At 46.0% G+C, this 26,949-nt stretch overlaps 2 protein-coding genes and 1 long non-coding RNA gene across 3 annotated transcripts; 2 read left to right on the top strand and 1 right to left on the bottom strand.

Moving 5' to 3' along the window:
* The first annotated feature begins 128 nt into the window (after window positions 1-128).
* LOC135809408 (transmembrane 9 superfamily member 2-like) lies at window positions 129-12,205 on the top strand. The gene is made up of 14 exons (XM_065322753.1): window positions 129-637; window positions 2,697-2,764; window positions 2,994-3,045; window positions 3,424-3,462; window positions 3,694-3,821; window positions 6,222-6,606; window positions 7,183-7,262; window positions 7,492-7,597; window positions 8,418-8,612; window positions 9,081-9,298; window positions 9,554-9,763; window positions 10,241-10,352; window positions 10,674-10,845; window positions 11,447-12,205. The coding sequence occupies exons 1-14, from the start codon at window positions 512-514 to the stop codon at window positions 11,512-11,514; spliced, it is 1,959 nt and encodes a 652-aa protein (XP_065178825.1). The 5' UTR covers window positions 129-511; the 3' UTR covers window positions 11,515-12,205.
* Window positions 12,206-12,386: 181 nt separating this feature from the next.
* Window positions 12,387-18,217, bottom strand: LOC135809409 (protein TFG-like). Its single transcript, XM_065322754.1, has 5 exons — window positions 17,660-18,217; window positions 16,149-16,232; window positions 15,427-15,609; window positions 14,127-14,384; window positions 12,387-13,832 (listed from the first exon to the last, which is right to left on the bottom strand). The coding sequence occupies exons 1-5, from the start codon at window positions 18,024-18,026 to the stop codon at window positions 13,189-13,191; spliced, it is 1,536 nt and encodes a 511-aa protein (XP_065178826.1). The 5' UTR covers window positions 18,027-18,217; the 3' UTR covers window positions 12,387-13,188.
* A 308-nt stretch (window positions 18,218-18,525) lies between these two features.
* Window positions 18,526-23,980, top strand: LOC135810815 (uncharacterized). The gene is made up of 3 exons (XR_010552406.1): window positions 18,526-18,674; window positions 22,571-22,658; window positions 23,218-23,980. It is a non-coding gene; the product is annotated as an uncharacterized LOC135810815 (long non-coding RNA).
* The last annotated feature ends 2,969 nt before the right edge of the window (window positions 23,981-26,949 follow it).

Below are 26,949 nucleotides of genomic sequence, written 5' to 3' on the forward strand. Positions count from 1 at the left end.
CCTGCAACGTGGAAGTCGTTGAAATGATCACTCATCACATGCGCAGAACACACATGCACTGCACTACACTCACGATCACTTGCACTGAGATCAGACTGTAGCCTGTTCTGTTCACTTGCGATGCCGGTGATCTGGCTACAAAAAAAATAGAAAGTCGAACACAAACTACTTTGACAAAGCTAAAGTCAAGACAAGTCCTGATTAGCTTTACGTGTTGTTTAGTTTTGAGCCAAAATCTTCTTGATAACGGTGGTCACTCATTTCTTTACTTGCAGTGCTTGATCTTAGCTCGTTGAGGAGTGAGCCAGTTTCTTGGATTCCATCGTTGAACAAGTAGCTGATTTGTGTGGTGGCTTGAGGCCTTCCGCAGGATATTTCGCTTGGTCTGTCACAAGATTTATTTTTTGTGTGTTGGTGGCCATGATCTAGGGCTCTGTGTCCAGTGGCAGTGTGAATTTTGTCGGAAGGACTGCGGTACTAGTATTTAAGAGGTGTAGAACTAAGACATCCGATGGAGAAGTCACTGTTGACACTGCTCGTTGCAGTTTGTATTAGCATTAGCCATGCATTCTATCTACCTGGATTAGCCCCAGTCTCTTACTGCAAGAAAGGCGCTGTGAGCAATCCACCCTGTCAAGTAAGTTCTTAGCTACCTGCGTACGATAAGTATAGTTATTGTACATGTACATGTACTAGTAATTCTCTGAACCGTTTCTGTCAAATGGATTTGGCTGCATCTGCCCTTCTTTTACTAGTAGTTTGCTGAAGTGACGTAATTATTATGAGGATTCTTTTCGTTTACAGTGTACCTGGAAGAATTTTTCCCTTTCACCCCCCAACTAATGAATATTTGGAAGACAAACATTATGATTATGCCAGTACATATTGTAAAAAAATATATCCAATTGGTTGTGTCCAGTTTGAAGCTCTGACCGTTATGCGATACACATAGAGTGGGTTCCCATATACACGACTCATACACTTTGTTGTATGAATTTTGTCAAGAGTACATAACCCCAAGAGTACGCAACTCTGCATATGGGGTCTGGCGCGGCTCGCTGCCTGCATTACGTAGCCACAAAGATAAGTCGACTGGCCAGTCGATAGGGTTGAGTCAATAGAAGGAAAACCCTTATCAACTCGCACATCTGTTAAAAAGTACATCGTAAATGCCCAGAAAGTACATGTAGTTCATGTACTTGACCTGGAGTTCAGGCCATGTATTGTGAAGTACACTTGACACGTAAATCCATTTTGCTTTAACGCACAGCTGAGTCCAAGAACGGTGCAAAACTGGCACATTTTGCATGGGTCCATTTTAACATTGAAACCTACAGTGTGCTCATATCGTGCTTCTGTTTGCTTGTGCATGGGTGTGCGACCATGCATGTGCATGTATGGATGCGTAAATATATTGTGATTGTGCTCATGTGCGAGGGCAATGCCAGTCGATAAACAGTCGATAAGGAATTTGGGTCAGTCGTTTCATCCCTAGTCAACAGTGCTGTTGGCATGATCTTCTTCGGCCTGAGACACAAAGAAACTGTCTACCGCGACCTTGTGTGTACCATCGACCATTTCTTATCTGTAGGGGTCCGGCATTAGGGAAATCCCTTTTGTTCTTGGTCATGTCAATCCAGCGTATGTGGGGAATATTAATCTGAAGGCTCTTGCTGGCCACAATGCCAACATGCCCCATGTGGTTTCGCCAGTGATCGTTGATAAGATGTCCGAGCACTCGCTTTATATGTTCCGTGAATAAGGTTTTTATCAATCTATATTTGAACAGGCGGCGAGGTGACAACAGGTTTAAGATGGCAATAAATAGAATCAGCTGAAGCGACATGTTACGAAGGTTTTATTGAGATTTAAAGTGGTGTTGGACAAAGAAATTACTGTGGTGGAAATGTAATGTGAAGAACAATTTGTCAATAATAGGAACGATGAAAAATAAAAAAATGCATCGAACTTGTTGAGTGTTGTGTGAAAGCTAGTTCGATGCATTTTTATATTTTTCATCGTTCCTATTACAGGTGGAATCCTGATAATTCGAACCTCAAAATGCCAGGAAAAAACTTCTAATTATCCGGACATTATAATTATCCAAACATGAACCCACAACACAATAATTATGTATGTCAAAATGCTCTCATGATCATGCAGAGTTGTGCTATGGACCTTAGACACAGATTTCACGGATACTGAACTGACCAGCACAGCCTGTTCATGCAAACTGAACTGACCAGTACAGTGTAGAGTGAGCTTCGAATTACACTTTGCTAACTTCGAATTATCAGCACAAATCCCACACATTTTCTATGTAAGTGGAATTCGTGGGACTTCTAATTAACCGAACATGTCCAGTTCGAGGTTCGAATTATCAGAAAATTTTATGTGGGAATCGTATTGATAGAAATCGGTCCCGGAAAAACTTCTAAATAAGCGGTATGTTCGAATTAAGCCATATTCGAATTATCAGGATTCCACCTGTATTGTTCTTCACATTACATTTCCATCACAGTTATTTCTTTATCCATCACCACTTTACATCTCAATAAAACCTTCGTAACATGTCGCTTCAGTTGATTCTGTTTATTGCCATCAATCTATATTGAAGGTAATAAATTGATGAAACAGGCTTTTGTCTGCAAAGAACTGTAATTAACATGTATTGTAAACGTTGCCTTTATCTGCAGACTGATATTAAAGTATTCGTCAATCGGTTAGATTCGACAGAATCCATTCTCCCGTATGACTATGAGAAGTAAGTGTTGTAATCCGCATCATGCATGCGTCTGTCTGTTTTCTTTCGTGGGGCAGCTGCGATGTGCCTCGATGTCACGCATGGCAAACTTTGTTTACCATCAAGCCCCGGTGACAATAGCTGTATCCACCAGTTCCCATTACATCTGTGCATGCACTGTAGACCTCAGCTTGTACATGTTGGTGTCTATGTATTCTTGGTGTAATTTCCCGACTGTTTCCTTTGCCAGATTTGATTTCTGCGAGGCAAAGAGTGACCGTCCATCCGAGAACCTTGGACAGGTACGTTGTGTACAGTGATGTATGGTGAGCGGTGATGGTTCAGTGAATACCCCTTACACCGCCTGCACCTGCCAGTGGTTTAGTGGTATGCCTATTTCGCATGCATGGAGATTGCTCTGCTCTCAAATTCACCACCAGTTGGCCCACTATTGAGCTTTTAAGAATAGCTGGCATCTTTGTAGCGTGCACAACTTTCACCGGTATGCAACTCTTGTAAAGATGCAATAGTTTTGTTCGTCAGTTTGGGGGGAATGACATTGTTTGGCATGTTTTATTCTTGTTCTACTTTGCAGGCTGATTGTTGCTGCACGGGGTTTTGTGTTCCATTAACCACTGTTAACTTGGAAATTGTTTCCTTGTTCTTATTTGTTGTTACAGGTGTTGTTTGGAGAGCGTATTGCCGGATCCGTTTACAATGTAAGTCATTCTTCAGGGCTGACGAAACTATGGTATAGGGTACGAATACCTTCTAGTTGTTAGCTTCCCCCCCCCCCCCTCTCTCTCTGTTGCTGCTGCTGCGGCGGCGGCAACAGCAGCAGTAGTGGAGTGTGGGCAACATTTTAGGAGCATGTGAGAATGTTCAAGTGTCTCTGCTGGATGTATTCTCCAATTTTCTTTCTTTAAAAAAATTGTGTTTTCACCCTTCAGCTGTCTATGCTGGAGCCAATTGCTTGCAAGCTGCTCTGCCGCAAGGAGTACGCTAAGAAAGATGCAGGTCAAATGAAGAAGCTGGCTTTCCTCGTTTCCAAGATTTTGAAGAACTACGAACACCACTGGTAAGTTCACCATGTGCTGTTGTGCCTTATGATAGTCATGTGTGTTATGGTACTGGGCTTCTCGGCAGACATCTCATTCATTTGTTAGTGCAAACCAGGCCGCCGGCTAGAGGGACATATCTCCATTCAAGAAGTGATACAATGCATTGGTAAAAAATAAGAATGTCCGCACTTCCGCGTTACCACCGGCTATACAATTGTGGTGAGAAACACACAACCAGCTTAGGAAGCTTTGCTCGTGCCAGGCCATCACCATGCCTGGTTATACCAAGGGAGCAGCAGATGCATAGCCCAGCAGCAAGGGCTTGCCCTCACTCTGACTCGCTCTGAGTAGTGAGTACCCATTTGACTGTAGGTGTTGGTTAAAGTCATGCAGTTGAGTGTCTTTCTGGTCCACATCACTTTCTTTTCTTGAAATTTCCGCTCCCGGCTGCATTGCGTTACTTGCTTGCACTTTGCACGCATATTCATGTGTTCTTCCAACACTACAGCCGTTTGGACTTGGTTACATGTGCAGTGTACAATGTACATGTCCATACTATCGTTGATCGGACTGTATGCCATTGCTCCTGCAGTCAACGTATGCAGTAGACTCACAAGAGCATAGACACACTTCCTGAGTTGATCAGAGTGGATTATTAGCAGCAGTAACTGTTGTAACCAGTAACCGAAGAGCACCATTTTGACATACATATTGCATACGGTGTGCCCAACTAACTAAAACATAAACCTCACTATAACGTACAACTTGCCATATCCCAGAGATTACGGTATAGCAAGGTCTGACCTGTAGCTTGGTTTCTTGCGATTCTGACAGTATCTTCGGTTGTCCGAAGTCTTTTCACTAACTATGTACATGTACTATCACACATAGTACAGTTCCTACGTGCTGTAATACAATTAATGTGAACCTTGCAGGCGAGCTGCTCGGTGGACATTTGTTCATTCAGCTGGCGCAGGCGCAGGCACATTCTAGGCCACACCGTTTTTTTTCTATGTTTCGCGTCACCTTTATATTCGATGAAATCAATGAGGGAGGCGAAAAAAATAAAAAGCCATCCAAAAAAAAAAGTGTACGTGCATTGCATTTGTGTATAGTGGGGCTTAACCCTTTCAGTGCCAGAGCACTTACTACACAGTTGGCCGGCACGCGCGCTGGCACTACACGCACTATTCCCTCTGGGCACAAAATATCGCCATTTCACTCACCAGTAACAGATTTTCCTCATCTTAGGCTCTCTAGAAACCTGAGGATCTCCCCTGTCGATCCATGAGGCTCAGTGTTCTGTAGGTGCAGGAGAACGGCCTACAAACACTTCGAAAGCTGCTCCAATGCGCCTTTGTAGTGCTATTCTACACTCAGCGACAATTTCTTTCGATTTGCAGCTCGTACTCAACGTACAGCAACGATTCAAACGCCAGCAGAATCAGGCTGTTCTAGCCCTCAGTTTGGTGTATGTCACGCATGCGCTGTTCCCCGGGGGAAATCCCCGTAATCAAACACCTTGTCAACTTTTGCATGCAGTGTGTCACAGTCACACACTTGAAATTTGACATTCACCCGTTTCCCGAACTTCAAGCTTCGGCGCTCGAGTATTTTTACTTTGCGCTATATCAAATAATACACCGTTGGAAAGCTGTGTTCAATAGCTTTCCAATGAGTCGTCATTGGATGAATTTGAAGTAGGGATACCGAAGTTATAGGTGTTTGTACAGTGGTCTATGCTCGTTTCTATGCCCCGTGTGCGGGACGAGTTATCTCGTCCTTGGCCATTCAGGGTGGTTGTTTCAGGACGAGTTATCTCGTCCTGTGTTAATTCACACATGCATACATGAATACATGAGTGTATTTATATAAATACGATGAGCGTCGCAAAGTAAGTTTATTGCACAATGCAAAATCTACTGATTGGTAACAATTGGCCAAACTGTGTCAGCATTATCAGCTGGATGGGAAGCCACACCTCTGCCATGCTTGTGGTCCATACACAGGTGGCATGTCTTCCCAAATTTAATGGGGAAGTTAAGCCTAAAATCAAATGTTCACCAGTTGTAGTCTTCGGGGTGCTGAGTCGAATGGTCTTGGTCCGAGGAAGCTGAGACGCTCCCTTCCTCCTTTATTCCCAATCGAACTCGCGCACTTCCACCGAAACTGGGTGACTGCGCCCTACTAGATGGGGATTTGTATGCAAAATGTCACTAGAAGCGCCATTTTGTTCTTATAAAAGCACGGATGACCGCGATTGGCCCATATGTTGTAGTCTTTTGGACGCCGAGTCCACTGGTTTTGATCCGAAAAAGCTGCGATGAATGCTGTGTTACTCAGTGCAATTTAATCTGTCCATCACCTATCCTCCTAAACACTGCACATCTGTGTATTATATGTGTGTGTGCTCTTAGGATTGCAGACAACATGCCCGTCACGTGGTGCTACGAAGTGAAAGGACAAAAAAAGCCGTACTGTGCCACCGGCTTTCCGATCGGCTGCTTTGCCAACGACAAGGGCGAGCCGCAAGATGCTTGCGTTGCTTACACCAACATGGCGGAGAGGGGAGCAGTGTATGTGTTCAATCACGTTGACCTGACCATTACGTACCACAACCCTACTACTAATGATAACGTGCATCGCCTTGTCGCCGTCAAGCTGCAACCGCGCAGTATTCACCATCCCGATGACGCTGCCTCTGTAGCATGCAAGGCAGACACGAAACCAATGAGAATCGTCTCCGGCAAGACTGCTCCTGACAAGCAGGTCATCAAGTACACCTACTCAGTCAAGTTTGAGGTGAGTGCCATGCTGGACAACGCATACAGTACTGCCAAATACTTTTCTTCCAGAATCACCTTTTTTCCAGATGGCCAGTGGAGACCGGGCAGTCACCCTCTTGTGCTATGGTTGCATACATGTAGACTTTACTCAATCTCCGGACAGCTAGTTGTTTCGATCTTGTTACTCGTCAGCGGAGCGCTCCGAGTTACTGGCTGAACCGATCGCAATATGTTTTGTCGTTAAGTAGACTGTATGTGAATACACGTGCATCGTGTAGGTCGGCATGAGTGTGTCAAACTGACCACAACACGTGTACATGTAGACTACATGTATTATGACAATGGGGGAGCTTTGTTACAAGGCAGAGGACGCACTGTAAGGAACATTGCTCCTGGCTGCAGAAACCGGTCTGTTCCTTGCAGGTCCTCCACCTTGTAACAAGCAAATCATTGTCATGCCTGGTACTTGTACATGGTGAGCTCACAAGTAAGCCTTACATATTTAGACTACGGGTGGGATCGTGCTGCAGGATATAACTCTGTTTTTGGTTCATTTTTGTTTGCTTTTTCTGTCATTCCTACTGCTCTGCAGAGAAACCCTGATGTTAGATGGGCTTCTCGGTGGGACTATATCCTGGCGTCTTTCCATCATTCCTCCATTCAGTGGTTCAGGTGAGGTTGCACCTGCTGTACTCTGCACAATGTTGGCTGTGTTCTTGTTGCCGGTGCCTCTCTCGCCCTTCATCTCTGTGTCCTTCCTGTGACTTTGTATGTTCTGCGTACGTTTTTTCTAACCCAGCCAAGCTGCCTCGAATCTGCACAGACTATCTGTGCAGCTTTTCAATGTATTCACGTTGCTTTGCTCTAAATGCCCTGTGTGATGGTTTGTGACTCTGTGCAGCATTGTCAACTCGATCGTGATCATCCTGTTCCTGTCTGGTATGGTTGCAATGATTCTTGTGCGAACCATTCACCGTGACTTGGTCCGCTACAACCAGGAGTCTGCTGTAAGCTGTCTGGTGTTATCTCAAGGAACTGTAGTACTGCTGCTCAGAAAGGGCACCCGGAGATGGCTACAGATAAGATTCTGCTCCGCTCGCCTCGATATCTTGCTGAGCCTTGCACTACAATCTAGAAACTTGATATTCTACTCCGTTTTGCTTCGGAAAACGGGTATTTTACCCACTTCCCGTACAAGGTTTCATAAAAATCTCCCGGTCGGTTTCTCAACACGGGTTTTCACACATAATATTATGTCATTGTCACGTGTGTGATGTGTCCGGGTTCTTCCGAAATCATGGTGATCCACAGTGAATCCCAGTGATATTTTCAGTGAAATGATTTTGCCTTGTGCGATGTAGCGTGCTGAGTGGGTAAGAAAACAAGGAAATCCAAGGATCAGGCATCAATTTTACCCAAAATCTCGATATTTTGCTCCGATTTTGGCGGCATTCCCATATTTTTCTCAATACTTTGATATTTTGCCGAAAGAATTGCCGGCAGAATCTGTCTGGGCATATCATGCACGCATGCACATGAGTGATTGACTGATTGATACAATGTACATCATGTACATTGGAGGGGGCGCAACCCTGGACTGAACCTCACCGCACTCATGTCCTCTCTCTCTCTCTCTCTCTCTCTCTCTCTCTCTCTCTCTCTCCATTTATCCTATTCGATGTCGTTGGCCTTCTTTCACTTTGGTGGAGAATGCATGTACATGTACATGTAGTTCACTTATTATCTTTGTTGTCCGTGCATGATACTTGTCTACTTGCCACCAACACCACCACCAGCCTGTGCGTTGTTTTTGCTGCTGTTGTACAGGAGGACCCACAAGAAGAGTTTGGGTGGAAGCTTGTCCACGGTGATGTGTTCCGACCACCCCGCTTTGGCATGTTGCTTTCAGTGCTGCTTGGCAACGGTATCCAGGTGACCATCATGAGTCTTCTGGCCCTGGTCTTTGCCAGTTTTGGCTTCCTTTCACCATCAAACCGTGGTGCTCTGATGACTTTTGTGCTGGTAAGTTCAGGACTGTGCTGCTAACTGCTGGGCAGGAGTTACCATCACCAATGCCTGTGCATAGCTGTGCTTACTTTAGTCCTAGCTCACTGCTCGCACGGACTACTTTTCTTTACTATCCTTGAATCTATGCATCACTTTAATATAGGAGCATCTCATAAGTTCGCATTTTTTCTTTCTAAACGTAACGCATTTCGAAACAAGGGTAGCGCCCTTTTCGACTAACCCTTGCACTGCATGCATGCAGGCTACTCGAGGTGTCTAATGTCACATCAGCCTGATCAAATCGTGTACCTGGCCAGCTTTTCCAGCAGTACATTTTAATTGTACAGTTGTGGAGGAACTATGCATTTTTAATTAAAATTTTAATTATCCTCACTCTCCCTCCCTCCCCTTTTGTCTCTCTCTCTCTCTCTCTCTCTCTCTCTCTCTCTCTCTCTCTCTCTCTTTTCTTTCCCTGTGCTGTAGGTATTCTATGTCCTCCTGGGCTCAGCTGCTGGCTTTGTGTCGGCCAGGGTATACAAGATGTTTGGAGGGGAGAAGTGGAAGTCCAATGTTCTGATGACATCCTTCCTGGTGCCAGGCTTTATCTTCGCCATTTTCCTGAGTCTCAACCTAATCCTGTGGTACAAGCAGTCTTCTGCGGCTGTGCCTTTCGGCACTCTGCTGGTCGTTCTTCTCTTATGGTGAGTGTGAGCATCAGTAGAACTTGTTTGGAAGACGGGTTCATAGTTGGATCTAGGTCGTCTTGGGTCCAGTTATACCGATCACGTTGCATGTCCAGTCATTTGGCTGAGTATTGCCAGCATTCTGTGCTCAGTCCAGGGATATTGGGCAGTCACCAGTGATGCAGTGGTGTGCATGTGCTCAAGTGTATTCTCGCCCAGCTGTCCTCTGAATCTATTTGTTCTGCCGTTGCGTGATTGAATTGATGTATTTAGGTTTGGAGTCACTACACCGCTGACCCTGGTCGGTGCATTCATTGGTTTCCGTAAGCCGGCTCTCGAGCATCCCGTGCGTACTAACCAGATCCCGCGTCAAATCCCTGACCAGGTTCTGTACGTCCGACCCTTCTTCGGCGTTCTCATGGGCGGTATCCTTCCGTTCGGCTGCATCTTCATCCAGCTGTTCTTCATCCTCAACAGCATCTGGTACGTTCAAGCTTCAAGCTGTTTAATAGTCTTCTCATCATACTCCATAGCAGCTGTGCCAGTAAAAGGCATTTTAGTCCTTCTGATCATGTGGTAACTATAGATCATTGATCATTGCTGTGCCGTTGGCCGAGGGCTGCAAGTATGGCTGCTGTTTCAGTACATGTGTCTTAGAATGCCGAAGAAAATTTAATGTATTGAGTAGCAAAGTATAGGTTTCTTCTATTAACAGTACAATCATGTACATATCCAATAGTGTGCCATCACTGGGGGGGGGGGGGGGGGCCTGTGGAATTTTTTGTGGTGTCAATCTTTCATGCCCATTTGGCTTGCTAATGCCATAACGTGTACCCAGAGAATCTGTACCAGTCCTTCGCATGATGATGCTATACTTTACTCTGTGTGCGTGCGTGTGTGTGTGTGTGTGTGTGTGGTACATGGTGTGTGTGTGCGTGGTTGCTGCTGCTGCTTCTACAGGTCTCACCAGACATACTACATGTTTGGGTTCCTTCTGCTGGTCTTCATCATCCTGGTCATTACCTGTGCTGAGACGACCATTCTTCTCTGCTACTTCCATCTATGCTCGGAGGTACCGTCTATTGTTTCTCAGACACCTCTTAAAACTTTTGAGTTTTAAAATTTTGAAAGTTTCTTTTGTGTAAACTTGTGCTTCTTGATGATGGTGGCAGTCTGACTAGCCTCATGCAGTGGGGGTTCTACTGCAGTAACGCTACCACTGCTTTGTTCAAAGTCCATTCAAGAGAGGGCGCTGTTTTTTGCTGATACGATAACATCACCCAGCATATAACGAAGAAAACATAGAAGAACAAATTCTTAGCTTCTAGTTCTGTTAGGCTGTGATGCAACCTTATTCTCCGCCTCACTGCTTTACTATCTTTCTTTGGCACAGGACTATCATTGGTGGTGGCGTTCGTTCCTGACCAGCGGCTGCACGGCCATCTACTTCTTCATGTATTCGCTGTACTACTACCACTACAAGATGGAGATGAGCGGCCTTGCTAATAGCATGCTGTTCTTTGGCTACAGTCTCATCATGGCCACGCTCTTCTTCACTTTCACAGGTAACGTTTGTCAATAGCATATCTACCTCACACCCCACAACACTGCATTGTTTGGCCTGCACCGTTAAGTTTGCGCAAGGGAAGCTGTCTGTTTCCTGCCCCAATCCCCCTCCCCGAGATGAAGTAAGCGTCTCTGAAGGTGATTGGTCATGTTAGGCCACGTGGCTGCTCCTCTTTTCTCCTCAAAACTTCAAAGCCAGCTAAAAACGAAGAAAATCATCAGTCAAACCGCGGACCTTGCTATTCGCAAGCAATACTCTAACCAAAGATTCGAGTCCTGGTGATGCCGCCACGGTAGCTAATGTGTTTTCGACTTTTCGTGGTGGTGATGGTAGTGGTGATAAATTGATAATGGTGGTGATAGTGGTGGTGATAGTGGTGCTGGTGGTGGAGTTGTAGGTGTTGTTATCTTTTGTTTTGTTCTTATTTGGTTTGTCAATGTTGTGTTTCGGACACAGAGAGAAAAGAGCTGGGATGGGTGGGGCAAATTTCCTTAATTAGACATTTCCGCGAAGTACAAGTCTGAGGCTGAAATTGCGATGAATAATGTTCTCCTTGCTTTTGGTGTTCCATCTCTGTACATGTCTGTCGGTCCCTGCAGGCTCTGTTGGGTTCTTTGCTTGCTTGTTCTTCGTGCGGAAGATCTACAGCATTGTCAAGCTCGATTGACTCATAGGCGTGTGATCCTCAGGCTGCCTGCTTTCATCTACCCTTCGCTGTATGTGCTCAGCTATAGGGCTGCTGTAAAATATTCCCTTTGCCAGATGTAAAGTTTTTGAATGCGTTGAAATTTAAGCTGTGTCTTGTATGACACATCGGCCTTGTGTGTAGATGCTAACACCACTTGTGATATCTATGCAATTACTAGCTTCCGCACAGGAAATTTGTGTTGCCTTTCACACAGCCATTTGCCCTGTGTGGTGCTGTCAGTGTGTATGTGCGTTGAGAGCAGTGAATACACAGCGAATTTTTTTTGTTTGTTTTTGACCCCCTCGGTGTACCGCATCCTGCATAGCAGAATACTCCGTTTAATCACGGTGTTGTATGCTCTGCCTCTCTCTCTCTACCTCTATAATTTCGCCGGTGTGTGTCATGTGGAATATGTGTGCATTCATCTTCTTCTTTTGTCGATACTCACACGCCCCCTTGGTATTTGTACGAGCACATTAATTTTGTAAACTGCCCATTTATTTCATTCCCATCGATAGTCCGATTAATTCCTTGTCGTTCCCTCTGTCTTATTGCTGTAGGATCTATTGCAACTAACATGTATACGACTGCTATGTTGCTGTTGTGTATTGCACGCAATGTTCTGATTACCTATCCTACTTTGATATGTTCAATATCGAAGCAAACCCTTTTTCAGAGTCTCTTTCATTTGTTGCCCGTGCAAGTTTCACATTCTGTGGTAAGTCTGCGGTCACTGAAAGCTCAGCCAACACCGTTGCCTGCAGATGTCTCACATTACGTCTAGCATATGCACTCAAACTTCACCAGCCTCGTCCTCACACTAAACTTTCAAGCCCCATACAGTGACTCCATTGAAGAAGAAAAAACATGCACTTCATCTTTGAAGTACTACAATGTAGTACCAGCACATACCTCAAAGCATTGGCTGTCCATGGCAGCAAGAGCAGTCCTAACCCCCAAGAGTGTGCAACTCGACTATGGGAAGGGGGGGGGGGGATTATGTACTCTTGATGGCAGCGAGCGAATTGAAGGAGAAAGCATACTGGCACAGACACTGTACTGCTCAAACCGTATTTTTTAAATAAAATGCACAATACTACAGGAAGGAGAGAGAGAGAGGGCTACGGATGGTTAGCAGCAAGACTCTATAACCAGGTTGGTGACGGGGAGTGGATGGGACGCGCAGTTCAAAAAATGCTGCGGACAAAGACTCTATCAGTAAGCAGAATGCAGGCATGACATACAGAAAGAATATTGGCATCCAAGCTACTAAGTTAGTACAAGCCTGCTTGCCGTCATCATTCACAACAAGCCGGAGATAACAAAGTATACAAGAATACAAACCAAACTCAGAGCCATAAAAAAAGGTTTAGGAATAGGCTTCGTGAAAATAGGGGTCACCGGTGGGTGCCGAGTCACACTGTGTGGCAGCAGCATGCATAGCTACAAGAATATTCACAAATGCGCCTGGTAAACAAACAAATATTAATTTCAGCCGGCACACATGATTGTGTGAGCAAGTAGCTTGCAGACACCAGGAAGTCGCTACTTTAAATTAGGTTATATAGGCCATCTCGCATCAACAAGCCGGGGATGCATGCACTATAACAGGATGAAGCTGCAGTGTTTGTGCACCACAACACAGCCAGTGCTCTATCCATTGTAAGGAGAAGGCATGCCACTGTAGCCACCATAGCCACTATAACCGCCGGTGGTGGCTGGCGCCTGGCGAGCGTAGGGATTGCCAGCACCACCCGCTGGTGGTGGTGCTGCTGCTGCTGGTGGTGCAGACGTAGCACCACCGTATGGTGTAGGGAAGTTTGGTGGCGCAGATGCTTGCTGAGCGGGCTGCTGCGCTTGCTGTTGGGGTTGCTGCTGCTGCTGCTGATAGGGATAGCGAGCCTGCTGGGCACCATAGCCACCACCGTAGGGGTTACTTGGCGGTTGGGTTGCTTGTGGCGGCCCTTGGCTGCCTGGCTGGTTGTAGTAGCTGGCAGCTGGTGACGTTGTAGCAGCATTGCCAGAGAAACTTGCTGCAGGGTAGCCAGTAGGTGGTGGGGCAGAAGCACTTGTGCTCGGAGGCGCTGCTCCACTTGCTGGGTATGCCGCAGTCGACGATCCAGGATACCCAGAACTGGTCGGGGGCATTTGCTGCTGTTGTTGCTGCTGGCCAGTTTGCTGTGGCTGTGGCGGAGCTTGAGAACTGGGCTGCTGCTGCTGCTGACTTGGTGGGTACGTGCCTGTAGTCATAGCATCTGACGGAGGGGCATTGGGCTGCTCCGGGGGAGGCGCCATCTCTGCACAATTGAGAATATTACGAGCAGAACGAAGAAGAAAAACCCCATATTGCTCTCATTACTGCAGCAAAGTACACACCCAAGCAGATATACCCTGGTTGCACCTGGACTCACATAATACACTTTACAAGACAACTACTTCAAGTACAGATCACAAAGACACAAAGGCGGAAGAGAATGGTGATAAACGGTTTTAAAATTAAATTATAGTTATAACGCAGTGCTCCATGCACATAGCCAGGCTAAGGAAAATGAAATCCAGGCTCGCTGTATACAACCAGCGGCGTTCCTTACCGTCCGCAGAAAGGCCAAACGAGTCGGCAATGGCTGATGCCGTTCCGACGGGTTCCGTGGCGGACGATACAGGAGTGGCGACTGGTGCTGCTTGCACTGCTTGCATTACTGCGCCACTGTGGTTAGAAGCAGCTGGGCTTTGCTGTGGTGGCTGTTGTGCTTGCGGTGGCTGCTGTTGCTGCTGTTGTTGTTGCTTGAGAGGATCAAAAAGAGTCTGAGCAACAGACAAACCAGCCTGATCCACAGGGCGACTCGGATCTATAAGTCATAAAGGAAATACAAGAACATACACGGCAGAAAGGTAAGCTGCCAGCGGGCTAGCCGGAGTGGTCTGAAACAGAATCGATATTGGTCGATTAAAGGGGAAGTTAAGCCTAAAATCAAAATTTCACCAGTTGTAGATTTCGGGGTGCTGAGTCAAATGGTCTTGGTCCGAGGAAGCTGAGAGGCACCCTTCCTACTTTAATCCCAATCGAACTCGCGCACTTCCGCCGAAACTGGGTGACTGTGCCCTACTAGATGGGGATTTGTATAGCGCCATTTCGTTCTTATTAAAGCCTGGATGACCGCGATTGGCCAATATGTTGTAGTGTTTTGGACGCTGAGTCGACTGGTTTTGATCCGAAAAGGCTGCGATGCAGCGTTCGGCCCTTATTCCCCATCGAAAATGGTTGAACAACCGATCACGTGCTCCTGCGTACACCAGCTCACCTGGTCACCGTACCTGCAGGCTACAACTTACAGCACGTTTACAGCATGTTTGGGCGAGTTTCTGTCACTCGAGTTGAACCTTTGAACCTTTGAGTTGAACCTTGGTGTGAAAGTTGTCGCCTGCTGGCGTGGTGACCAGGTGACTGGTGTACACAGGAGCACGTGACCGCTTGTTCAACCATGTTCGATTGGGAATAAGGGCCGAACGCTGCATCGCAGCCTTTTCGGACCAAAACCAGTCGACTCGGCGTCCAAAAGACTACAACATATGGGCCAATCGCGGTCATCCGTGCTTTTATAAGAACGAAATGGCGCTTTTAGTGACATTTTGCATACAAATCCCCATCTAGTAGTGCGCAGTCACCCAGTTTCGGTGGAAGTGCGTGAGTTCGATTGCGATTAAAGTAGGAAGGGTGCATCTCAGCTTCCTCGGACCAAGACCATTTGACTCAGCACCCCGAAGGCTACACAACTGGTGAAATTTTAATTTTAGGCTTAACTTCCCCTTTAACTGGGTGATCAAGAGAATGGCGTTCAAAACACTAAGCCAACACATGTTCATATACATATAGCTGATGGTCAGACTCACCTTGTCCAGTGGTATCAATAGGTGCTGGCTGCTCGATAGCTGGCCCACTCTCGTGTTTGCTTGCATCAGGGACAACCAGGTCAAGTAGATAGTTGACATGATCTCTGATCTTGATGAGCTGCTGCCGTACATCATTCACGTCACAGGAGCAGCCTGAAATATGCGGGAACATCTTTCCACGAACTGTGTGCCAACACACACACACACACACACACACACACACACACACACACACACACACACACACACACACACACACACACACACACAAGATAAATGTGGGACATACTGTGAAAGCTCTTTATAATACAACGAGGTACAGGTGGAATCCTGATAATTCGAACCCCAAAGTGCCCGAAAAACTTTAGTGGACACTGAACTGCCTGAGGTTCGAATTATCAGACATTGTTATGTGAAAATTGTATTGATTTATCAGGATTCCACCTGTACTACATCTAACAAGGTAACAAGGAGACATCTGTCGTTAAAATAGAAACATTACAATCATGATATCAACACCTACCTACAGAATTCAGTGGTGAATTTGAGTGAATGAGCAAGACCCGTCATTTTATTATACAGCACTGAACTAGTAGCTGGTCAAGTTTAGGAAACTGTACATGCAATAATAATAATTTCATTCAGCTGACCAGCTAGCTACTGGATAAAATGTGCCTAATTAAATTCATAAGCCCTCAATAATGACCTTCACAGTAACTTACTGTAAATCTTCAAATGCAGAATCCGACTGCACTGTTTAGCGATGGTGAGGTCAGAATTGTCAGCCATTGTGATGAAGTCACCATCTAGCACACATACACATACGATACACATATCCGTAGATTCGAAGCGACCATTTCACACAAAGTATACTCCCAAGCACAGAAATCAAAGCCAGAACAAACGTACAACAATATCACACGTATGCACAGGTGTCATATCGGGATCTGTAGGGAGGTTTAGTCCCACGTAATCCGTGTGTACATTTACGTTTACGTGTGTGTACCATGTGATACTCAGTGACCCACGTACAGACGTTTTCTGATTCACGACATACCGTGTAGGGAGGCTCACCCACGTTTCGCCAGAACGTGGGTGAAAATCAGAATGGAGCGCATTGTGTAAGCTGTGAGGGTGCTCAGCTGAAGAAGTTTCCGAAGCACGAAATCAAAATATTCGATGAGCTTCGAAGCTTCGTCTTTGACCAAGTTTGGGCCTTTCGCTTCATGCTTTTGTTTGTTCCGTGTGACTAAAGACAACATTGCGAACGTGGGTCCATTGCATGAACTTTACGTGTATCACCCACGTTCCCGTATCCGTTACGTGGGACTTAACCTCCCTACTACTACTTACTAGCTGACGGTCCCCCTCCCCCAACAATGGCGGCAACACATGCCGAGTGAACGTGTTACCATCATGCAAGCGGGAAGGTGTAACGTTCCGCTATCTGCGTACGTCATAACTCATATTTAGTCATAAGGCATCCTGATATACGCTACTTGCACGTGATCATACATGTATATCACTTGAATGTCACAATGCACTATAAACGATTAATTTGTATACACTATAAGTATAGCATTTGTACTGAACTGTTGCTTGGGTACAGTGTTGTCCAATACGACTCTCTCTATCCTTGTATACCCTACTCATGTCTCCCTTACTTGTTCATTGGTTAAATCTTAACAGCTCTTTTCTTTGTAATTGGTTACTACTACTAGTAGTTCTCCCACCGACTGGGCTCTTCACTGTCTCACACAAAACTGCTGCTTCACTCTTTGATCGTTACAGTGAAACCTATTCGAAGAGGAATGCTCAAGGGACCTTCACAACGTGGTCTCTGTTGCCAGGTGATCCCCTTATCCAGGGTCGTTTGACTGGAAATAGCATCCCTTGGTCCTGGTTGCAGTGGTCTTCTGGGGCAGGTGGCTGCCTTGACAGGTTTTACTGTACATCCAACCTTCTCATTGATCTTATATCCTGAGCAAGAACAATCTCTTCCTCCTTCAACTGTTACTTATATTGTCAAGGTGAGCGTGTGGGGCTGAATGGATACTTCGATCAACTATGTTGCTTGATAGCCTGATTGGGTTCTTGCGGCACAACGTACGTAGATGTTGTTGCCATGGGATCAGTATTTCATGTCTGGCATGACATACACACACACGCACACGCACACACACACACACACACACACACACACACACACACACACACACGTGTAATGGCTTACCATCGTCTCGATATTTGACGACAACATCGTCAGAGCTGGTAACTTTGCCAACAAATACTCGCTGCATCATGAGCAACAACTCATCGTAAGTGATGTCCTCGTTGTGAATCGGAATTCGTCTAACATCATCATCACCTTCGATCCTGATTTTGATTATCAACTTCCCTGACAAGTCCATAGATGGGAATGATAGTCCACTAGTTGCACCGTTCGTAGATGCAAAGTTATTGCTACCGCTTGTGGTCGACGTCTGCTTACTCATGTTCCCGGGCTGAGCAGTTTGGTGCCTGGGCTGGGTTGGGGAGGGAAAGGTCGCCATCTGCTGCTGGGCAAAGGCGCCTCCGAATGTGGACGATGTCCCTGCCATCTTCCTATCAACAGCTACCTCACTATACTGGATCAGATGGAACGCGCACAGGCCGGGTTATACAAAATGTGTTCAAAACTTTCACAATGCAGCTCACTTCATTTCACTTCCTTTGCCTTGGATTTCTTTCTCTTGCTTGCTGTCATTCACACCAAGAATGCAACAAAGCAAACCAAGCAATGAAGCAGAAATAAAAAAAAACATTCAAGAAGGCAGCAGCTAGCTGGCTAGCTAGCGTCAGCAGTGTGACCATGGTGATTGGTGACGTGTCTATATAAAATCACAGTTTTTCGTCATCGCTTGGAATATGACGTAATAATCATCATTTTTTCGGTGACCGAACGCTCAAACGGCGAGCTAACTGCGCTATCTCTGATCTACCACCATCCAGGCATCTAATCCTGGCTGGGCCAGTACGAGTGCAGTACGAGTACCATCAAGAGTACATAACCCCATGGGGTTATGTACTCTTGGTACCATGTACATGTAGGAAGGAACAGCCAGCGGCAGGAGTATGGGGCGCACCTGTCGACGTCGACATAACCCGGCTGGACGAGTCAGCGCTTTCTTCTCGACAAGGCTCAAGTCTGGGAGTCAAGAGCAAAGGCTGCGGCAAGACAGAAGAGCCTATTGTAGGGCAAGGGCAGGGTAAGATGATTGCAAGTGCAAACTTGAACGCATACAATGACTCAGGGCTCACCACGACCATACAAAATTCAAAAAGCGTCGACCACCATTTTGAATGCCGCCAAAGCCAGAGTTTGTGCAGTCATAGCGGCTACGCACCCGAGTTCATGCTCATCGATGTACAGCGATGTACAGTCTAGTCGTAAAATACCGGTATTTTACGACTTCCTGGTCTACTCTGTACAGCGAAGGGCCAGTGCCGAAACGAATCTTGTTGTTTGATGTCGAGAAAGACACGCGGAGAAGACGTCCTTTCTCCAAGCAATCTTGGTCATTTTTCTCAATCCGCTGGTGGGTGTCGACCAAGATATGTCCGTGGGGTACTGGTTACTTGAGTCCTGGCATCTACAAGAATTTGCCGCGCCTAGCTAACCAATGTTGTCAGTAGAACTCAGCGTTTCCTGATCGCGACTCGGCACACTCTTTTCTGTTTGGCCTAGCTCGCAGCTTTCACGCTGCGAGTGGGGAGTTTCCTTGTCACAAATGAATCCCTTAGTCATGACCATGATGAGAGGTGACTAGTATGATCCCTGACTGGCATGAGTCCTTAGCTTGAGTCAACACGAAGGTAAACTCTTCACTTGGAACGCTTGCTGTCTCCTCCGCCCTTTCTTGTTGCACTTGCAGATATGCGCACGGCTGCCAGTTTTTGTTGGTGCGCGCGGCGACGCACGGCCGACCTTGATGTCTTCAAAAAAGTAGAACAGCGGTTCTCCTTGGCCGATTCTCATCATCGATAGCTCATTTTCAAGGTCTTGGAATTCTCTATCGGTTTACCGTCCCCGATTTCTAATTTTCTCTTCATTCACTTGTTTGCACGCCTTCGCGTTTGAGTGATTTCACCATCCGATCTCAGCCAAACGAAGGCCAAATCGAAAAATTCGAGACGGTAACCCCCCAAAGACACACCTTCTGAACACGAATCCACAATGGCCTAATGTCTAAAACCAACGAATACAGCCAAGCTCCACTCAGAAAACACCCCACAATTGCAAGAAACAGCCCGTTTTGCTGTGCGCTGATTGGTCAAATCCAAATGACCGTTATTGACGCTTTGTATGGTCGTGGTGAGCCCTGAATGTAGTAAAAGATACTAAAAACTAGACAAAAAAACTAGAACTGAGCAAAAAATCCATGGAGCGGGGGGGGGGGGGGAGAGGGGGTAAAAAGCACCCGAGCCGTTGACTTGAACAGTTGAAGATAACCCTCTCTCCCAAACGGTCACCCGGTGGTTTCTAGTTGCCATGTTCACTGGGGTACCGGTAATTACTAGTTCGTATAACTTTGATCATCACGGCTTGCTTCATGGGATCGCGAACCCGGTTTGAGATGTCCGTGTAAAGATGCTTCCTCCCTCGAACCAACACTTCACACACCTCATCATCCCATACACGCTCTTAGTCCACTTCGTCCCTTAGTCTTCCTTTAGTGTCTCGCCGCTATGGTTTATACTCGCTTAGCTTTCTTGGTTCTGATCATTGGAACGCACTTCCTGCTGATATTTGCACAATCTCCTTGCTCAGAAATTTGCGTTCATCTATTCAACAATTCATAGGGTACCCTGTAAAAAGGCCCTAGGCCTGTGGGACTGCCCTATCCAAAATTTAGTAAGAATACCGTATTTCCGCGCATATAAAGCCATGGCGTTATATCCGAATATAAGGCCACCCTCACTTATAAAGCCATGGCGTTATAAGTGAACAAAAGTCAATGTGGAGGAAATTGCATCTGGCGTTAAAAGTGAGTTCAGTTCTTTCAGTGAACCTACAGTAGCGGTGATTCTCTCTGCATGTACCCATCCCCACTGTCACATGCCACCTTGTACACAATAGGTTCACAATTTGAAATTTTCAGGGAAAATTGAAAGTACATGGATGCTCGACATGAACGTGCAACGGCACCATCCGAGTACTCGAAGTTCATACTCTGCCGATTTTTTTGCATGTACGCGACTCTCACTTTTAGCGCCATGGCGTTAAATCCGAGGCTATTTTCTGTAAACATTTGGTCCAAAACAGCGATGTTTCACCTATAACGCCATGGTTTTATATGCGCGGAAATACGGTAATAATAATGTCAACTAGGAGCAAACGGTGAGGAGCTGCTGTGCCCCCACCTCCAAATTCTACACTCTCGATTTTTGTTTAATTATTTTCCTTTCATCATCTTTGAGTGTGGATCATGATGTGCGGTGACCACTGTAGGACACGCACTCCACTGAAACACTGTGTGTGCTGTGCACTGCCAGGATACCAACTTATTCATGAGCCTGGATTTCATTTAGCCCAGTGGTATGTGCCATGCATGCACATCCTCATCCATCTTTTAAAACATTGTAGGTCTTGCCAAAATTGGTAAATATGTGAGAGATACTAGCACACAATCACTAGCATGTAACAAGACTGCTGCAATGTACATGGAGTGTAAAAAATCGGACAACGGACGATTGAAGCCGGTCACTAAGAGAGAGAGAGAGAGAGAGAGAGAGAGAGAGAGAGAGAGAGAGAGAGAGAAAGAGAGAGAGAGAGAGAGAGAGAGAGAGAGAGAGAGAGAGAGAGAGAGAGAGAGAGAGAGAGAGAGAGAGAGAGAGAGAGAGCCTCGGAGAGAGCCTCGGAGAGAGACAGAGAGACAGAGAGACAGAGAGACAGAGATACAGAGAGAGACAGAGAGAGACAGAGAGAGACAGAGAGATAGAGAGACAGAGAGACAGAGAGACAGAGACAGAGAGAGAGAGAGAGAGAGAGAGAGAGAGAGAGAGAGAGAGAGAGAGAGAGAGAGAGAGAGAGAGAGAGAGAGAGAGAGAGAGAGAGAGAGAGAGAGAGAGAGAGAGAGAGAGAGAGAGAGAGAGAGAGAGAGAGAGAGAGAGAGAGAGAGAGAGAGAGAGACAGAGAGAGAGACAGAGACAGAGACAGAGAGACAGAGAGAGAGACAGAGAGAGACAGAGAGAGACAGAGAGAGACAGAGAGAGACAGAGAGACAGAGAGAGACAGAGAGAGAGAGACAGAGACAAGGGGCAAGCTTGGGCTAGGCTGGGGAGGCCTAGACTAATCCACCCTTCCATGTACAAAATCAAGGTACAGTGCGTATCGGTTATAGTGTGGTCGTATACAAGAATATACTGCTTACAAGAATGAACACTCATTTTTTCATTATCATAACACATATTTTATGTGTATATTTATTCTTACAAGCAGTATTATCGCATAGTAGAATATATCGGCCCTAAGAATGGATTTTGTGTAGCAAAATATGCCAGATTAGTGCAAAGTGTATCGCCTGTAGTAATAGCATCTGTGCTCTGTGCATACTCAATACAATAATATTCAACACAAAAAGAGAGTTATGTCCAAGGGAGCATTGGAGAATCACTTCTTCTGTCCAGTCGGACTCTTTCTTCAGACTTCTCTCGTATCCGCTGCTCGGCAGTCACCTAGCACGACCGCGAGTCTGATTGATCCGTGTACCAAACGTGCGTGCATATGATATGTCACACGTGCATATGATAATGTCACACGTGATTTATCGTGTGTAAGAAATATCGGCAATAAGAATCAAATGTCGTTTTTCAAACACCCACGCTATAACCGATACCTACTGTATCTTATGTTGCGGCACCAGTGCCCAGGACAACCTTGCAGCGGAACAGTGAAATGTACTTCACAAGAATCACAACATGTACCTAGTAAGTTAGTCGTATGCTGTGAGGGGATGGCGGGGAACATGCATCCGCCGCGGCTCAGGAACCAACCTTAGAACGGTTGGGCGTTGGTTGCAAGCATCACTTCCAGAGTTTGTTGCTGTCTGGAGTGCTCCTTGTTCAGTATTCCTTGCTAAGTATCGTACGTTGTTGTGCACAGACAGAAAGAAGACTACCAGTCGAGGAGGCTGCTTGTGACGGAGGCTCAGCACGCTGAATGCCTCGTAGCCACTTGTTCTCATGTCTAGGTACCGGCAGTGGTGTCAGGCATGTGTGATGGTGTACATGTACATGTATGTGTGTGTGTATGTACATGTACTTTTGAAGTGTATGGATGTGTGTTTTCGTGCGTATGGAGTGTTTCATAGTTTAAGTCATTGCTTGCGACTGTAACATTGGCTCCTCGGCGAGTTGCATCATTCCTGGCAATCTTGGTCACATTATCACATACATGTACTGGTACATGTTTGAATTCTTTATTCTCACGATGGCACCATCGCCAATAAGAGAATGTTGTTTTTGTTGTTGTTGTTGTTGTTGTTTGTTTATTTAGAGTCGAAGAACAAACAGGCAAATTATTTGCCTAATTACATGATGTCAACTACTATGCTCTGGTTGCAGCTTGTTTAGGCCTCAATGTGTCAGTCAATCGGAGGCAAGGTGGTAGAACGCGGTCATAATTACCGTATGGTGAAAACACATGACATGTGTTTTCACCATACTGTGATGCTCGTATACAGAACGGCATACAAGTATAAATTTCATCATTTCACCTACCATTCTATGCCCTGCCTCAATGCACTGCAGACACATGTATCGATTGTGGGACACGTTCCCTGGATCAAGACCGTAAGCTTGTCACCAGCTGACAAGTGACTTCTACAAGACTGTCAACAGCAGGCGGTGCCTGTTTATTTGCAAGGTGGCGTCAGGTCATACCAAGCGTCCTATCCAATGGCCGGAAATAACAACGCTCAACGTGAACGCAGGAAGGACAATATCATGTGCATCGACTAATACAATGTAACGTTAGCTTGCGAAAGTGTCTGATCAAAAGTTCAGGAAGCTACTGTCCCGTCAGTAGGTATTTTATCTACACAATAATGTGCATCTTGACTATAGCTCAGTGGTTAGAAGAATGTGCATGTACATACATTTACGTACCACCAGTCACTGGTCACATTCTGTTAGAGTAGATTGTCGTTTGGTCGGCAGTACATGTAGTACCAGTCGGTCACTCTACACTGCACACAGGTACATTTTTTGTACACAGGTACATGGCACATGGCACATGGTACCATTGTGCTGTGTAGTGCATGTACCTTGTAGTGTAGGCCACCTGTTATAGTAGTCTGAAAGCTACATGGACATCTTGTCCATGTGACGATTGTAAGATTTTCATCGAGAGTATACTACTTCTACTACTAGTGTATGTGGCATTATGGTGACCGTGCTTGGGTTTAGAGGGATCGACGTGAAACGTCCCACCTTCAAATGCACACTACTGTACTGTGATCCCATGGCAATATCAGTGGCCACAAGGTAACATTGTGTCACCATGAAGCATGTGCATGTACCCCACTGTGCATGTACATGTACGTGCTGCTCAATGAAATCCAGTCGTGTCACTTAAGTTTGCGCCTCGCATCATTTCGCAGCCCAGTGTTCGCAGGTCTAGGGCTGCTCAACGCCCGGCGTGTACTTGAGTGACACGACTGGATTTGCAACACTGTATATACATGGACATGTACATGTAGGTTGTGTGCATTGCTGTATGATTTTCACACGCCTTTTGCGGACTTTCCTTTATAATGGCCATTGGCATGACAACTGGGACTCCCCTCCCAGCTTACCCGGCAGCTTATGGTACTGTCCTACATGTATTTTAAACCCACATAGAGTGCCATGATGATGAGACCCTAGCTGGCATAATGGTTTGTTTGAATGGAGTACAATCCTACACCAATCAGGCCCCTTGCCTGCAACAACAAAGTAAGCATGTTCCATAAATTGGCATAGTCAGATCATGTCCGCTGCATATCATGATGGCATGTTGTCTCAACTTGTTTGCTTTGGTGTACAGTCATGTACATGATGTCAGCCTGGGGTAGGTCCAGGCATCTACACCTAAACTCTAGTCGCAGTTGAGTTTCAGGCACATACCTACACAAGTCACTAGAACTGTAGAAGTAAGTAATTAGTTGGATACCTTGGATCAGCACTCTTGCTACATGTATTTGCTGCTTTCAGTGGTGTGTAACGGAATCACAGCCATTCCGTTCCCCGGGACGCAGGACACAAAGGACAAGACTGGTTTGTTACATTATTTATATTTGGACATTACGGAAATGGAGACAACACTCAAAGGGACGAACAAGAAGACTGACAAAAGGACTCTCGACTACAAAATCGCGCATGCTCATATCACACATGCACGCGACTAGACGAGACAGTTTGGGGAATGCCATCACACAGGAAAACAACACATCATTTTACAACACCTGCCCCCTTGATGACATTCCACAAAATAATAAACCGACACCACGTTCCACATGCACAACAGCAAAAGGAACCACAGCAAAACAGAAAAACCAAAACCAACCAACAGCTTACAAAACATTGTAGCACAACAAAACTGGGCCACGACACATGGCTAAACCAAAAAACACAAGAGCCGACGCTCTAAACTCAGGCACACAAGGCCAACCGAAACACGAGAGCCAAAGCTCCAACAAATAACAACATGAGCGCAGCAGCGCAAAATAAATCTACAACGCAAATTAATGCAGAACAACAGAACGACGAGAAGAGCAACATACCGACAACCAAACTCAACAACACAGCAACGAACCGAACAGCGAGAGAAACATGATCAGACAATTAAGCGAGCAAGACAACAACAAGACGAACAACAAAGGACGACACACAGTCGGTGATGCCAGACTCATCCACTGGCCTCTGGCGAGCCACGGCCACACGCTCCATGCGGTACCTGCCGTCCCAGGCTCCAGTCCCCAGCTTCTGCCGATCCACCACCTTCTCTGCCTCCTCTCCGCGTCTTCTTCCGCTTCCACCAGCTCCTCGTCTCTCCTCCATCCCCACGCTTACTCTCTAGTTGTACTATTACTTGTATTAGTTGTTGACGACGACGAACAGACTCATGACAAACTTACTCATCCTCTGCGTCCCGGGTTTCGGCACCACGTTGAAACGGAATCACAGCCATTCCGTTCCCCGGGACGCAGGACACAAAGGACAAGACTGGTTTGTTACATTATTTATATTTGGACATTACGGAAATGGAGACAACACTCAAAGGGACGAACAAGAAGACTGACAAAAGGACTCTCGACTACAAAATCGCGCATGCTCATATCACACATGCACGCGACTAGACGAGACAGTTTGGGGAATGCCATCACACAGGAAAACAACACATCATTTTACAACAGGTGCCAGCGGATAATGCGGATCATGATACCTTGTGTCAAGCTGAGTGCTTGTGTCAGTACAGGTATGTGCCAGACAGAAGGTGGGGTGATGAGGTACTGGCTTTGTCCATTCTTCATGCTTATCACAATTACAGCGTGTACGTCACGAACTGTGACGAAGTGAGAGGCAAAGCAAAAAGGTTCCCCGCTGGACAGGGGACTACACCATTTCCGGGACTTTAAAACACACGATATTATTGCCAAAGAGCAGATTATAGCTGCGCAGTTTGCTAAGTAAGAGTGTGTTCATCGAGCGCAAAGTACCAGTCATGTCAGTCATAACAACAGCTGCACAGCAACCACTACAAGTCATGTACAATCATGTACAGTACAAGCTATTAGTTATTACTATAACTTATTGCTTTGAGTCTTCAATAGCCCCCACTTGACCTGGACTAATCCTTGTAATTACAGTGGATGGGTCGCGATATTTTTGGACCGGAGTTTAGCATTGGAATCGTCAACTCCATTACATGCACATGCACGATCGTATCACTACAAATTACATTGGCCTGCACTCGAGAATGTCATGGTTATCTCACTCTGAATATCACTACAGAATGTGCTAATGTTAATTTTTCACTATGCCCTAGGGCAAAACGGACGCAAGGATCAGCTGCAGCATCATGCAGGCAATGCTTGCAACTCCAAGGCTCTATTCCTGTTGTGGACGATAAGGCAGTGTCGTCGACGTGATCTCTAGCGCTCAATTTGTACTGCAATCCATGTAGCAGCGTTGTGATTGAGGACAGGAAAGTCGCCCTTGCCTCAGGTCATTGTGCTTTTCCCCGCAGCGTTGTATCCCAAACTGGACGCATACATTGTACATGTACCTCTTAGACCCTAAAACGTGACTCGCAGCCTGGCCGGCCTAGCGCCTACCTCTGTAGTCTGGTCTGAGTCAAAAGAGTCAAAGCAAAGGTAGCCGACGACAGTACCAGACAGACACTCCTGTAGTGATAGGAAGAGTCTTGTAGCCGACGACACTACAAGTACAAGACAGATACTACTAGTGAAAGGATTTGTACTTGTAGGTAGGGTGTTGTAG

The sequence above is a fragment of the Sycon ciliatum genome, chromosome 2, assembly GCF_964019385.1.
Source record: "Sycon ciliatum chromosome 2, ocSycCili1.1, whole genome shotgun sequence".
NCBI classification, from domain to species: domain Eukaryota; kingdom Metazoa; phylum Porifera; class Calcarea; order Leucosolenida; family Sycettidae; genus Sycon; species Sycon ciliatum.

What these genes read in the sequence shown, in the direction of transcription:
- LOC135809408 (XM_065322753.1), top strand. Translation starts at nt 512, where the DNA reads ATGGAGAAGTCACTGTTGACACTGCTCGTTGCAGTTTGTATTAGCATT. An exon ending in TTCATCCTCAACAGCATCTG is followed by an intron (nt 9,764 to 10,240) that starts GTACGTTCAAGC and finishes CTGCTTCTACAG; the next exon opens with GTCTCACCAGACATACTACA. An exon ending in ACTTCCATCTATGCTCGGAG is followed by an intron (nt 10,353 to 10,673) that starts GTACCGTCTATT and finishes TCTTTGGCACAG; the next exon opens with GACTATCATTGGTGGTGGCG.
- LOC135809409 (XM_065322754.1), bottom strand. Translation starts at nt 18,026, where the DNA reads ATGGCAGGGACATCGTCCACATTCGGAGGCGCCTTTGCCCAGCAGCAG. An exon ending in CGTCAAATATCGAGACGATG is followed by an intron (nt 16,233 to 17,659) that starts GTAAGCCATTAC and finishes TATGTGTGCTAG; the next exon opens with ATGGTGACTTCATCACAATG. An exon ending in GTTTGGCCTTTCTGCGGACG is followed by an intron (nt 13,833 to 14,126) that starts GTAAGGAACGCC and finishes TCAATTGTGCAG; the next exon opens with AGATGGCGCCTCCCCCGGAG.